The sequence below is a fragment of the Scyliorhinus canicula genome, chromosome 9 (assembly GCF_902713615.1).
Source record: "Scyliorhinus canicula chromosome 9, sScyCan1.1, whole genome shotgun sequence".
In the NCBI taxonomy this organism is placed as follows: Eukaryota; Metazoa; Chordata; class Chondrichthyes; order Carcharhiniformes; family Scyliorhinidae; genus Scyliorhinus; species Scyliorhinus canicula.
The window spans coordinates 81,620,884-81,635,514 of NC_052154.1; the positions used below are offsets into that span (position 1 = coordinate 81,620,884).

Here is a 14,631-nt window from a genome sequence, read left to right on the forward strand (position 1 = left end):
CATCAGGGTTTCAGTGGAGAGATTCTACCTGAGATAGCAACCATTTCAATGATCTGGACACCACCAGCTTTTAGGGGCATTAGGTTTACTGTTTACGCCAATTTTGTTGTTGTTTTCTGTTTGCTTGTAATTCTTGTACTCTTGCGTTTTTGTTGCTTGTTTGTTATCATGTAGCTCTGGTACCATATTTCTAACTGACCCACAGAACAGGCCAAGGGGACTGGACCAAGAAACATTCCCATGTTCCCTGTTCCACGGGTCAGTTAACAATCTGTACCGCTGGAAATATGGCATGGGTTGTTGCAGTATGGGGTACTTTGGGGGAGTGGTGGTGCAGAGGACAAGGCCTCCCACCAGCTGGAAACAATGGAGATCTACCAACATCCTTAGAAAGGAAGTCGTTATGCTAAAAAGATTTATTAGATATCCAAGCTACAATCGTTTTGTTTTTAATTTAAAGTGTCCAAGGCTGTTTAGCACACATGGGGCTGTTTAGCACAGAGCTAAAGAGCAGGCCAGCAGCACGGTTCAATTCCCGTACCAGCCTCCCCGAACAGGCGCCGGAATGTGGTGACTAGGGGCTTTTCACAGTAACTTCATTGAAGCCTACTTGTGACAATAAGCGATTTTCATTTCATTTCAATTCTTTTTTTTTTCCAATTAAGGGACAATTTAGCATGACAAATCCACCTCAGTAATGTCACATTCTCAATGGGACTCAATGGACCAGCTTTTTGCCTTGTGGTGAAATTTTACAGCCCCGCCACATCAGGACGGAAAATGTTGCAAGCTTTTCAAATATCCACTGACGTAGGCAGGTCCGAAAAATCCCGCCAGCTTAAAATTCTGCCCTGTATGTAGACATTGAGGGGATCTCAGGCAGAGGTGACATCTTGCTGCCGGTAAAGTATTAACACTTATACAGTCTTTATAAAATCTGTCCTCACCCATTTAGTACAAACCAGCTGACGGCAACCCACATACCACCTAAGAAAACAGGAAAGCAAAAACAACCAATCACAGCCTGCTGCCAACTGTAATGCTGTCATGGCCCTCAATGTTCCAGAGAGCTACAAAAGAATGATAACAAATCCAGGCCTCCTGCCTAATGAATCCTATCAATTAGCCCTTCCTGCAAAGGAAATATTATGGCTGTAAGGAAAATTAGATGGATAAATGGTTTCTCGGCCAATCCAAACTGCTCCATTTAGTAAATCTTCGCCATTGCCATGTTCAGGAGATTGTTCCAAACATTTATCATTCTTTGAAAATCTCCCTCGGCCACCTCAGGAATGGGCCCCTATACAGTGTAATGGAGAGCTGTTGGTTCCTGAGGAGGTGCACCCAACAAGAATTCAAGGCCTCTCATTCACCACCCACAACTGTGAGTTCCACCTTCTGGAGGAGCAGGAGCAGCAGGAGTTTAGGAACACCATCACGTGCAGGTTTTCCTCCAAATCATACACTACCCTGACTTGAACATATGACCATTGTTTCATCAGGGTCATTGGATCAAAACCCTGGACGGGCTTCTTCAGCCGCTTGTTTCTCGGTGATGGCAGGCAGCGAGTAGTTTGTTGGCGGCGGGATTCTTTGCTGTCGTTGCTGCCAATGGGAATTGACACTGAAGCCACCCCACGCTGCTGGGAAACCCGTGGGTGAGGGCACGCTACCGGCAGGACCAGAGAGTCCTGCTGCCAGCAAAGAACCAGAGAATTCCGGCCAGTGACACTCACTTCCTAATGGCATTATCTTTCCTCCAGACTTAAAGAAGATGGCCCACCGTCACATTCTTAAGGGCAGCTAAGGATGGACAATAGATCTTGGCCTTGTTAAGGTAGCGTTAGTCAAGGATGAAAGCACATGGCAGGGAAGAGAAGCAGGGGTGGTAAATAAGAATCCAGTTTACTCGTGTATGGAAAGGCAAATGAGCTGTGGGGCTTTGAGAGGAAGCTGAACATCAGAATGTGCACACATACAGAAGAAACAGACAAACATTTGTGCATAGACATGCAGTCTTTGTGAGGACACAGGCATTTAATCTCCCTCACCTCTCCAGAGCATCCTTCTTTCCGCATGTAACTTCTGATACATGTCCATATTTTACTCTTTGACAGCATAGCACCCCCTGTGGCCACCTCAAAGTTCTCGTAGCTGCCGTACATCTGCACCACACTCTTCATAATCCGTATAGCCTGAAAGAAAAACAAGGGTTTGGAATTGTGGTTAACCCAGAACATCTCATTCTGACTCTTCTTCCATTATTGGCCTCCCATCTGGTCCTGTGTGAGTTTCTACCTATCCAGCAAAATCTTTCGGTGTTCTCAAGACTCAGGGGTGGTGCTAGAGCACTAGAGAATTGAGCATGCTATGCCCTTGATCAAAAAAGGTTGTAAGGAAAACCTTAGCAATGACAGACCAGTCCGTTTGATGTCAGTAGTAGACAAGTTTCTAGAAACAATTATCCGGGAGAGAATCAGTAGTCACATGGAAAATGGTGGTGATTAAGAAGAGCCAGCATTTTTCTAAAGGGGAAATTGTGTCTAACTAATTTGCTGCAGTTTCCTGAGTAGATAACAGAAAGGGTTAATGAGGGCAACACTGTTGATATGATGTACATGGGCTTTCAGAAGTCATTCAATACAGTGCCACACAACAGTTTTATGAGTAAAGTTCTGGCTCATGCAATAAGAGGGACAGCAGCAACAAGGATACCAAATTGGATGAATAACCATAAGCAGAGGGTAAGGGTCAATGTATATTTTTCACGCTGGACGAAGATTTGTCGTGGTGTTTTCCTCGGGGATCACATTGGGATCCTTGCTTTTCTTGATATACATTAATGATTTAGATCTTGGTATGCAGGGGACAATTTCAAAGTTGGCAGATGACACAAAACTTGGAAGTATTGTAAACTGTGAAGAGGACCGAGTAGAACTTCAAAGGGACATAGACAAGTTGGTGGAGTGTACAGATATGTGGCAGATGAATGCAAAGAAGTGAGGTAATGCATTTTGGTAGGAAGAACATGGAGAGACAATACAAAATAAGGGGTAAAATTCTTAAAGGGGTGCAGGAGCACAGGGACCTGGGTGTATATGTATGTAGATCACTGAAGCTGGCAGGACATGTGGAGACACAGTTAATAAAGCATATAGTATTCTGTGTTTAATCAAAAGGAGCACAGAGTGCAAGAGCAATGAGCGTATACTGTTGAACTTATACAAGACACTAGGTTAGACCTCAGTTGGAATATTGTGTACAGTTCTGGTGCCACGCTATAGGAAGGATGTGAATGCATTGGAGAAAGTGCAGAAGAGCTTTTCAAGAATGGTTCCAGGGATGAGTTATGAGGATAGATTGAAGAAATTGGGATTGTTTTCTTTGGAGAATGGAAGGCTCAGATGAGATTTGATGGAGATGTTCAAAATCATGAGGGATGCATGGATGCACGTGGCTGCAGGGATGGTGTAGGAGGGAGGGTTTCAGGTACGTGGATAATTGGAGCACATTCTGGTGAAGGTGGGACCTGTACAGACAGGACGGTTTGCACCTGAACCAGAGGGGCACCAATATTCTGGGAGGGAAATTTGCTACGGCTCTTCGGGGGTTGGGTTTAAACTAATTTGTCAGGGGGCTGGGAAAACGAGCTGTCGTCCAGAAGCCAGTGTTGAGAGTAGTGAGGTACTGAGGAGGGTATCAAGGTCACAGGAGTGTACCGGCAGACAGAAAGGTGGGTTGAAGTGTGTCTACTTCAATGCAAGAAGTATCCGGAATAAGGTAGGTGAACTTGGAGCGTGGATTGGTACTTGGGACTACGATGTTGTGGCCATTAGAGAGACATGGTTAGAACAGGGACAGGAATGGTTGTTGGAAGTTCCGGGGTATAGATGTTTCAGTAAGAGTAGGGAAGGTGGTAAAAGAGGTGGAGGAGTTGCATTGTTAATTAAGGATAATTTAACGGCTGCAGAAAGGCAGTTCGTAGGGGATCTGCCGACTGTGGTAATATGGGGCCGAAGTTAGAAATAGGAAAGGAGCGGTCACATTGTTAGAAGGTTTCTATAGGCCCCCAAATAGTAATAGAGATGTGGAGGAAGAAATTGCAAAACAGATTATGGATAGGTGTGGAGGTCTCAGGGTAGTTGTCATGGGTGACTTTAACTCTCCAAATATTGATTGGAACCTCTATAGGTCGAACAGTTCGGATGGGGTAGTTTTTGTACAGTGTGTGCAGGAGGGTTTCCAGACACAATATGTGGATAGGCCGACAAGAGTGGGGCCCACACTGGATTTGGTACTGGGTAATGAACCGGGCCAAGTGTTAGATTTGTTTGTGGGAGAGCACTTTGGAGATGGTGACCACAATTTGGTGTCTTTCACTATTGCAATGGAGAGGGATAGGGCCATATGGCAGGGCAAGGTTTATAATTGGGGGAGGGGTAATTATGATGCGATTAGGCAAGAATTAGGGAGCATATGATGGGAACAGAAATTGTCAGGGAAAGGCACAAATGAAAAGTGGAGCTTGTTCAAGGAACAAATACTGTGTGTCCTTGATAGGTATGTCCCTGTAAGGCAGGGAGGAAATGGCCGTGTGAGGGAACCATGGTTCACAAAAGAGGTTGAATGTCTTGTCAAGAGGAAAAAGGAAGAGTATGTGAGGATGAGAAAACAAGGTTCAGTTGGGTCGCTTGAGGGTTACAAGGTAGCAAGGAATGAGTTTTTTAAAAAGGCTTAGGAGAGCTAGGAGGGGGCATGAGAAGTCCTTGGCGGGTCGGATCAAGGAAAACCCCAAGGCTTTTTACTCTTATGTGAGAAATAAAAGAATGACCAGGGTGAGGGTAGGTCCGGTCAAGGACAGTAGTGGGAACATGTGCATGGAGTCAGAAGAAATAGGAGAGGCGTTGAATGAATACTTTTCTTCAGTGTCTTGTATAAGTTCAACAGTATAGGTCATTGCTCTTGCACTCTGTGCTCCTTTTGATAAAACACAGAATACTATGTGCTTTATTAACTGTTGTCGCCACATGTCCTGCCACTTTCAATGATCTACATACATATACACCCAGGTCCTTCTGCTCCTGCACCCCTTTCAGAATTCATCAAGGAGAGGAGCCATGTTTTTGAGGATGAGAGTGTGATACAGGCGGGTAGGCTGGAGGAGGTAGATGTTCTGAGGAAGGATGTATTAGCAATTTTGAAAAACCTGAGGGTCGACAAGTCCCCTTTGCCAGATGGGATATATCCAAGGATTCTTTGGGAGGCAAGGGATGAGATTACAGAGCCTTTGGCTTTGATCTTTGGGTCCTAACTATCCATGGGGATAGTGCCAGAGGACTGGAGAGTGGCGAATATTGTTCCTCTGTTCAAGAAAGGGAATAGGAATGACCCTGGTAATTATAGGCCAGTTAGTCTTACTTCGGTGGTCGATAAGTTAATGGAAAAGGTCCTGAAGGCTAGGATTTATGACCATTTGGAAAGATGCAGCTTAATCCGGGATAGTCAACACGGATTCGTGAAGGGTAAGTCTTGCCTCACAAATTTGATTGAATTCTTTGAGGAGGTAACTAAGTGTGTAGATGAAGGTAGAGCAGATGATGTCTATACATGGATTTCAGTAAGGCGTTTGATAAGGTTCCCCATGGTCAGCTCATGAAGAAAGTAAGGAGGTGTGGGATAGAGGGAAATTTGGCCAATTGGATGAGTAACTGGCTATCACATAGAAGACAGAGGGTGGTGGTGGATGGAAAATTTTCAGACTGGAGACCAGTTACCAGCAGTGTACCATAGGGATCAGTGCTGGGTCCTCTGCTATTTGTAATTTTTATCAATGACTTGGAGGAGGGGGCTGAAGGGTGGGTCAGTAAATTTGCTGATCACACCAAGATTGGTGGAGTAGTGGATGAGGTGAAGGGCTGTTGTAGGCTGCAAAGAAACATTGATAGGATGCAGAGCTTGGCCAAAAAATGGCAGATGGAGTTTAACCCTGATAAGTGCGAGGTGATTCATTTTGGTAGAAAAAATTTGAATGCTGATTACAGGGTCAATGGCAGGGTTCTGAGGACTCTGGAGGAACAGAGAGATCTTGGGGTTCATGTCCACAGATCTCTGAAGGTTGCCACTCAAGTGGATAGAGCCGTGAAGAAGGCCTACATTGTGTTAGCATTTATTAACAGGAGGCTTAGGTTTAAGAGCCGCGGGATTGTGCTGCAACTGTACATGACCCTGGTGAGACCACATTTGGAGTATTGTGTGCCGTTCTGGTCACTTCATTATAGGAAGGATGTGGAAGCATTGGAAAGGGTGCAAAGGAGATTTACCAGGATGCTGCCTGGTTTGCAGGATAGGTCTTATGAGGAAAGGTTGAGGGAGCTGGGGCTTTTCTCTTTGGAGCGGAGGAGGATAAGAGGCGACTTAATAGAGGTTTATAAGATGATGAGGGGGATAGATAGAGTGGACGTTCAGAGACTATTTCCTCGGGTGGATGTAGCTGTTACAAGGGGGCATAACTATAAGATTCAGGGTGGGAGATATAGGAGGGATATCAGAGGTAGGTTCTTCATTCAGAGAGTGGTTAGGGTGTGGAATGGACTGCCTGCTGTGATAGTGGAGTTGGACACTTTAGGAACTTTCAAGCGGTTATTAGATAGGCACATGGAGCACACCAGAATGACAGGGAGTGGGATAGCTTGATCTTGGTTTCGGACAATGCTTGGCACAACATCGAGGGCTGAAGGGCCTGTTCTGTGCTGTACTGTTCTATGTCCTATGTTCTATGGTCTGGTCAGAGTAGATAGGAAGAAACTATTCCCATTTGTGAAAGTATCAAGAACAAGGGGGCACACATTTAATATGATTTGCAAAAGAAGCAGATGTGATGTGAGAGAAAACCTTTTACATAATGAGTGGCTGGGGTCTGGAATGCACTGCCTGGGGATGTGGTAGAGGCATCTTCAATCGAGTCATTCAAGAGATACTGGGCGATTATTTGAATAGAAACAAGGTACAGGGGTCCAGGAAAAAGGCAGGGGAATGCCACCAAGCCACGCTGCTCGTTTGGAGACTCGGTGCAGACAAGCTGGGCCAAATGGCCTCTTTCTGCGCTGTAACAATTCTGTGATTCTGATGGAGAACACCTGAAATTTTACTCAACTTTTTGAAGAATGGGGGCTAATACAGAGTCAATAAAAGCTGAAACTTTCCCTGATAATCTCCAGCTCAGTGAACAGCTACAAAGCAAATGGTGATAGTGAGCACTGTGGATCAGGCGGTCTCAGACTCATGCAGAGGTAGATGATATCAATTTTGGTTGAGTGTGGTGGAGCTACAATCGTGGCCTCAAGCCCAAATGGGCAAAGTAAAACCAGCAAAGCTGTGCCTGATTGCAGAACTGAATAAGCATGTGCCGGCATTTGGAGAGCCGGTGGAGGTGAGGGTGGGAAGATGTTGAGTGTGTACTGTACAGGCAGACATGACAGCTTTTGGATCGATCGTTAGCTTTTTAAAAATATTCGATCACGGGATGTGGGCACCACTGGCAAGGTCACGATTGATTGCCCATCCCTAATTGCCCTTGAACTGAACAGCTTGACAGGCCATTTCGGAGGGCAGTCAAGAATCAACCACGTTGCTGTGGGTCTGGAGTCACATGTAAGCTAGATCAGGTAAGGATGGTAGATTTCTTTCCCGAAAGGGGCATTAGAGAACTAGATGGGTTTTTGTAACAATCAATGATAGTTTCATGGTCACCATTACTGAGACCAGCTTTATATTCCAGAATTATTAGTTGAATTTGAATTCCACTCGCTGCCATGGTGAGATTTGAACCACGATAACCCAGACCACTAGCCTGGGCATCTGGGTTACTAGCCCAGTTACATTACTATTGCACCATAGTTTCCCCAAAGGCCCCATCGGCCTTCTCAAATGCACAGGAAACTAAAGGTTAAAAAGGGACAAGTGTTTTCGAGAAATACGTAAATACTAATTACAAATAAATAGCAAGAGCCATTGGGCAGGATTTCCCAGGCGCTCCCGATGACAGGATCTTCCAGTCCAGCCAACATCGACCCCAGCCAAAACTCCATCCCAGCCACGAACGAGGACATAAAACCTTTGACCACTTACCATAGCACGGTTAGATTTAGCATAATTGTGAGAAAGGACAAAGGTGGAACAAGAGTAAAGGTTCTGAGTTGAGGAAAGACAAATTTTACAAAGCTGAGAGCTGATCTGGTAAAAGTGGGTTGGTTACAGCTACTTGAAGGGAAATCAATGACAGGCCAGTGGGAAGCTTTCAAAAGTGATATTCTGCAGACACAATGTAGACATATCCCCATGGAGAAAAAGGGCAGTGCTGCCAATTCTACAGCCACGGGTTATCTAGTATACAAGGTAAGAAAAAGCAAAAAAAGAAAGCTTTTAATAGTCACAAAAAGCTTAATACAGTAGAGAGCCAAGAGGTGTGCAAGAAGTGTAGGGGTGACATAGAAAAGGTAATTAGGAAAGCAAAACGAGGGCGGCATGGTGGCGCAGTGGTTAGCATTGCTGCCTCACGGCGCCAAGGACTAGGGTTCGATCCGGCCTCAGGTCACTGTCCATGTGTAGTTTGCACATTACAACCGTGTTTGTGTGGGTCTCACCCCCACAACCCAAAAAGATGTGCAGAGTAGGTGAATTGGCCTTGCTAAGTTGCCCCTGAATTATGAAAAAAAATAATTGGGTACTCTAAATTTATTTTTAAAAAGAAGCCAGGGAGGAAATAGTGAATGCTCACAAGATAAATTTCCAATCCCTACTAGATACAGGCGAGGTCCCAGAGGATTGGAGGTCTGCAATGTTGTACCATGTGCAGGACAAGCCAAACAGACCAGTCTGTCTGACTTCAGTGGTGGGCAAATCATTAGCATCAATTCTGAGAGACAGGATGAACGGTAATTAGAAAGGAATGGATTGATTATGGATAGTCAGGATGGTTTTGTTAGGGGAAGTAACAAGGATTGATGAGGGTAGTGCAGTGGATGCTGCCTCCCTAGATTACAGTAAGACATTTTTTAAAAATAAATTTAGAGTACCCAATTTTTTTTTCCAATTAAGGGGTAATTTGGTGTGGCCAATCGACCTAGCCTGCACATTTTTGGGTTGTGGGGACGAAACCCACACAAACACAGGGAGAATGTGCAAACTCCACACGGACGGTGACCCAGAGCTGAGATCGAACCTGGGACCTTGGCGCCGTGAGGCAGGAATGCTAACCACTGCGCCACCGTGCTGCCCCAGTAAGACATTTCACAAGGTCCCATGTGGCAGACTGGTCAGTAAAGCAAAGCCTATGGGATGCAGGAAAATGTGCTGAGTTGGATCCAAAATTATCTCAATGACAGGAAACAAGGGGTAATGATGGATGTTTTTAAGGATAGAAAACGGTGTCCAGTGGTGTTCCACATTGTTCAGTGTTGAGTCACTTGATGTTTGTTGTTTATATTAATGATTTGAGCTCAAATTGGGCGGCATGATTGGGAAATTTGCAGATGACACAATAATTGGCCGTGTAGTTGATAGTGAAAAGGATAGCTGTTGACTCCAGAAAATATCCATGGTTTGGTTGAATGGGCGGAAAAGTGGCAAATGAAATTCAATTCAGAGAAGCGTCAGATAATGAATTTGGGATGGGCAAATAAAGCTCGGGAATACACAATATATGGGAGGATATTGGGAGGGATGAGGAAGAGAGAGGCTTCGGACTGCATGTCCACAGGTGGCAGGAAAGATGGGTAAGGTGGTAAGGAAAGCAGAGGGAATGCTTTTCTTTGTTGGTCGAGATGTTGAATACAAAAGCAGGGATGGAATGATGGAACTGTATAAAACTCTGGTTAGGGACTTCCGATTGCAGTGATGCAGAGCTAAGCCGCACGTTCGGTAGCTCCCGCTACTTTTGGTCTTTTGGGCTCTTTTAAGGGCCCGCAGCGGAGCTGGTTGGACTTTTCCCCGGGTGGGAACACATCCACTGTGCTTATCTGCCAGTGGATGGACTGGACCAGGAACGGAGCGGTCAAAAAATCGGCTTTGGAGCAGAGAAAGGTGCGAGGCAGGAAAAACAAGATGGCGGCGGGCGAGGAACCGGCAGCATGGCAGCAGCGGGCGCAGGTGCAGCAGGAGCTGCCCCATCGCTGCTTCAGAGAGCTGAAGGCTGAGATCCTGGAACCGTTTAAGGCCTCGCTGGACAAGCTCATGGTGACTCAGACGGCTCAGGGTGCGGAGATCCGAGAGCTACAGCAAAAGGCCTCGGAGAGCGAGGACGAACTCCTGGGCCTGGCAGTGAAGGTGGAGTCGCACGAGGCGCTTCACAAGAAATGGCTGGCAAGGATGGAGGAGATGGAGAACCGCTCCCGTCGGAAGAACCTGCGGATTCTGGGCCTCCCGGAGGGGCTGGAAAGTTTGAATTTGGGGGCCTACGTGGTTGTGATGCTGAACTCGTTAATGGGCGCGGGGTCGTTCCAAGGACCCTTGGAGCTGGAGGGGGCCCATCGAGTGCTGTTGAGGAAGCCCAGGCCGAACAAGCTGCCTAGGGCAGTGCTGGTCCGCTTTCACCGCTTCATTGACCGTGAGTGCGTGCTGAGATGGGCGAAGAAGGAAAGGAGCAGCAGGTGGGAGAACGCAGAGATCAGGATCTATCAGGACTGGAGCACAGAGGTGGCGAAGAGAAGGGCTGGTTTCAATCGGGCGAAGGGAGTGCTTCACAGGAAGGGGGTGAAGTTTGGCCCCTTTTTCCCGCGTGTTGGGTCAGGGGGTGGGGTTTGGGATGGAAGCGCGGGCTTTCTTCCCGCGCTGGAGGAGTAGTGGGCGGGGCCAGCACTGGGAGGGGGGAATGGTGGTTGTGTTGCAACGGGGAGGGGGTCGTCGGGATGGCGGGAGCAGCCCGGTTCAGCAGGAGTCGGCTGACTTACGGAAGTACAATGGTAGGGGTTATGCAGCTAGGGGGGCCCTAGTTTTGGGGGGGGGGAAGTAGGAGGGCGGTACGGCTGGTGAAGGGGGAGGTTAGGGGGGGGGGTCTGCGACCATAGGGAACGGGCCTGGGGGGTTCTCCGGGCACGTAGTGAGCCGAGGGAGAGCTATGGCTGACCGGCGCAGAGGGAGGGGGAAGACCCCCAGATTCGGCTGGTCACATGGAACGCGAGGGGGCTGAATGGACCGGTGAAGCGGTCCCGGGTCTTGGCGCACCTGAAGGGGCTGGGAGCGGACATGGCTATGCTCCAGGAGATGCACCTTAAGGTGGCGGATCAGGTGAGGCTGAGAAGAGGCTGGGTGGGGCAGGTGTTTCACTCGGGGCTTGATGCGAAGAATCGAGGGGTGGCGATCTTAGTTGGCAAGAGCTTGTCGTTTGTTGCATCGAGTGTGGTGGCGGACAGTGCAGGTAGATACGTAATGGTGAGTGGTAGACTTCAGGGGGAGCGGGTGGTTCTGGTCAATGTGTACGCCCCCAACTGGGACGATGCGGGCTTCATGCGGCGAATGTTGAGCCGGATCCCGGACCTGGAGACGAGTGGTTTGATCTTGGGAGGGGACTTTAATACTGTGTTGGATCCGGCTCTGGATCATTCGAAGTCTAGGACGGGTAAGAGGCCGGCGGCGGCCTCAATGCTGAGGGGGTTCATGGATCAGATGGGAGGGGTAGACCCTTGGAGGTTTTTGAAGCCGGGGGGTAGAGAGTTCTCCTTTTTCTCCCATGTCCACAAGGCTTATTCCCGGATTGACTTTTTTGTTCTCTGGAGGGAGTGCAGAGGAGCTTTACAAGAATGTTACCAGGGCCTGAAAATTGCAGCTCTGAGGAAAGATTCGATAGCGATAGCGAGGAGAGACCTGATTTAAGTCTACAAAATTATGAGGGGGTTAGATAGGGTCGACAAGGAAGCCCGGTTTCCCGTAGTGGAGAGATCAACGAGAATCGCGCCCACTGTTTCTCGTTCCGCAGATGATGCCAGACCTACTGAGTTTGTCCAACATTTTCTGTTTTTTATTTCAGATTTCCAGCATCCACAGTATTTTGCTTTCATTGTAATAATTTCCCTTATCTTAATCTGTGCTCCTTGACCCTGTTATTTATCTGCTTCTGTATTGCACTAAACACGGCAACCAAAGGGCACTGATACTAATTGTAGTTGTACAACCGGCATCCTGCCACCTTCACTGAACTCAGCAAAGACCAACGATTAAATGTGATCAAACCCACTGAGCCATCAGGGCAGCTCAAAGAGAATTAAAATGATCAAACCAAACTCCATTAAACACAACCGACGATCAGTAAGCTTTCGGCAGCTAATCCAATTCTCCCATCAGTACAATGTGTTCTGCTGCAGTTTGGAATTAAAACTCAAATTGAATTATGTGTGAAACTGTGAATCATCGCAGACAGATTAGGAATATCGGCAACAACAGTTGAACCACAAGGCATTAGGGAAACGTGGTACTGTAATAGACCAACGCCCAGACAGAAACTGCAGTCCAATTGTAACAACAATCTTTCAACCTCATTCGCACCACCCGTCATTTAGCAGGGCTGGAACCAGCTAATTTAGCATGGAGCAAGGATCAAATTTGGAGCCTACCTGATTTGCACGAACCAGTACTATGCCATCAACTGTAATGTACTCATTTACTTTTTTACAAATAAATTTAGAGTATCCAATTCCAATTTTTTTCCAATTAAGGAGCAATTTAGCATGGCCATTCCACCTATCCTGCACATCTTTGGGTTGTGGGACAAACACGGGGAGAATGTGCAAACTCCACACGGACAGTGACCCAGGGCTGGGATCAAACCTTGGACCTCGGCTCCATGAGGCAGCAATGCTAACCACTGCGCCACCGTGCCACCCTATATACCCATTTACCATCAGAATCATTTACGCTGATTCTCTTTTGGTGGGTGACAAATAGCACACTGCTACAAGAACAAAGTCCATCAATGTAACATCTTTAATACAGCAAACCATTCCAAGGTGCTTCTCTGAATCAACAGCAAATAAAATTACACACCAAGTCACAAAAGGAAATATTGGGATAAGGGACCAAACTAAAGGTGGTAGGTTGGAAGAAAAAGTCCTGGTGGAGGAGAGGATAATACAGAGGTTTAGGGCGGGGATTCCTGAGCTTTGAATCTTGACAATCGAAGATCCGAATGGTGGGGTGATGGAAATTGGAGGTGCATAGGAGGCCAGATTTGGAGGCAAATAGAGAGAGACTATAGGACTGGAGGTAGATGGAGATTATCCATCTGGCAGGGTGGAAAGGAATTTAAAACAATGATGAGAATTTTAAACTTCTGCCGTCGCCAGACCTCGAGCCAATGTGGGTCAGCGAGCACAGGCGTGATGACAGTTCGCAATGGGCAGCAGGATTTGTCATTGAGCTGAAATTCATGAACATGGAAGATGGGAGGCCGACTGGTTGACTTTGGAGATAACAACATCATGGAAAACAACAGATTCTAGTGACTTGAGAAGAAGATCTCACCTGTTCGATGAAACGGTCAGAGGCTATGCTGTACTTGCTCATTATGCTGCTGCTGAGGGGCTCCGAATACTCAAACTGAGGATTGTAGGTGTACTTGGACTGGAAAAATATCTCTTTCTCTTTGTCGACATTTATTGGTCTTAGTGCCACCAAGAGGCAGGGGCTTTTAACAGGCGGTGGCTCTCGTGCGCTGTACCTGGCTATGTGAGGGAGAGAAGTGGCGTTCCTGATCCGGGCTCGGGAGCAATCCGAGCCTGTGCTGTTCACACTGTACGAGCTCTCACTCCGTCTCATCCAGCTGCAATGTCCGTTACTGACCAGGCTCGTTCCAGCTCCAAGCATCTTACTGACCTTAAAGCTGCAAGTGAGCGGCCCTGGCACCTGTGACACAGTTCTTAATGGTGCCTCGAGCTGTGTTGGAGCGAGGCTGCTGTGCGAACGAATCCCGTTCCTCTCACCACTCTTTCTCTCAGCCACTTTCTTGAGTACTTTGGGTGGGTCTGCTCTCTTGCTCTTTTGAGGCCCGGCCAGGTCCTGCGCTCCTGGATCAAGCACCATCTCCGAAGCCAGGAAGCAGTACGATGGGAAGTTGAAATTTATCCTTGTTCTACCCTTCTGCACAATGAAAAAAATAAATGATATCACATCCTCTGTGAAATGAAGGTCAACTTCCACTTTTATTTGACACTTGCTGCCCAAGGAAGAGGAAATCGTCAATTTTAAAAGGAGTCCAACATTAGCTCTGAATCAAAGGTTAAAGTTAAAATATTTCAAAAATACATATATAGCTTTCTTTGATGGCCCACATAGCCATACCTTTTAGTGCTCAATTTACACAGTGTCTAATTTTAGGGTCCATTGAATTCAACAGATTGAAGTTGGGATTTAACAGGGGCTTCTGACAATAGTCTGCCCATTTACACAGAGAGTCACTGAGTCGCATTGATTAGAATCGTCCTTGTTAATCTCTCACAAGCTAACAGCAGGAATGCTACCCAATTTCCGGTAGCACTGGTTTAGAGACTCAAAGCAACTGTCTGGCAAGGTGACAATCAAAACTGAACATTCTGAAAAAAAGGGACAAAGAAATTATTGGGTGGGATTCTCCTGTACCCGGTG

At 46.9% G+C, this 14,631-nt stretch overlaps 1 protein-coding gene across 5 annotated transcripts in view; it reads right to left on the bottom strand.

Moving 5' to 3' along the window:
• The window catches only part of LOC119971480 (uncharacterized protein KIAA0895-like), a 144,079-nt gene that overhangs the window by 31,353 nt on the left and 98,095 nt on the right, over window positions 1-14,631 (bottom strand). For 4 of the 5 annotated variants that reach the window (XM_038807059.1, XM_038807058.1, XM_038807060.1 and 1 more), the window contains 2 exons: window positions 13,513-14,127; window positions 2,052-2,195 (listed from right to left, as the gene is read on the bottom strand). In XM_038807059.1, the coding sequence (XP_038662987.1) occupies window positions 2,052-2,195; window positions 13,513-14,127 (759 nt within the window). The remainder of the gene's footprint in view (window positions 1-2,051; window positions 2,196-13,512; window positions 14,128-14,631) is intronic. The other variant, XM_038807063.1, reaches the window with a different exon arrangement.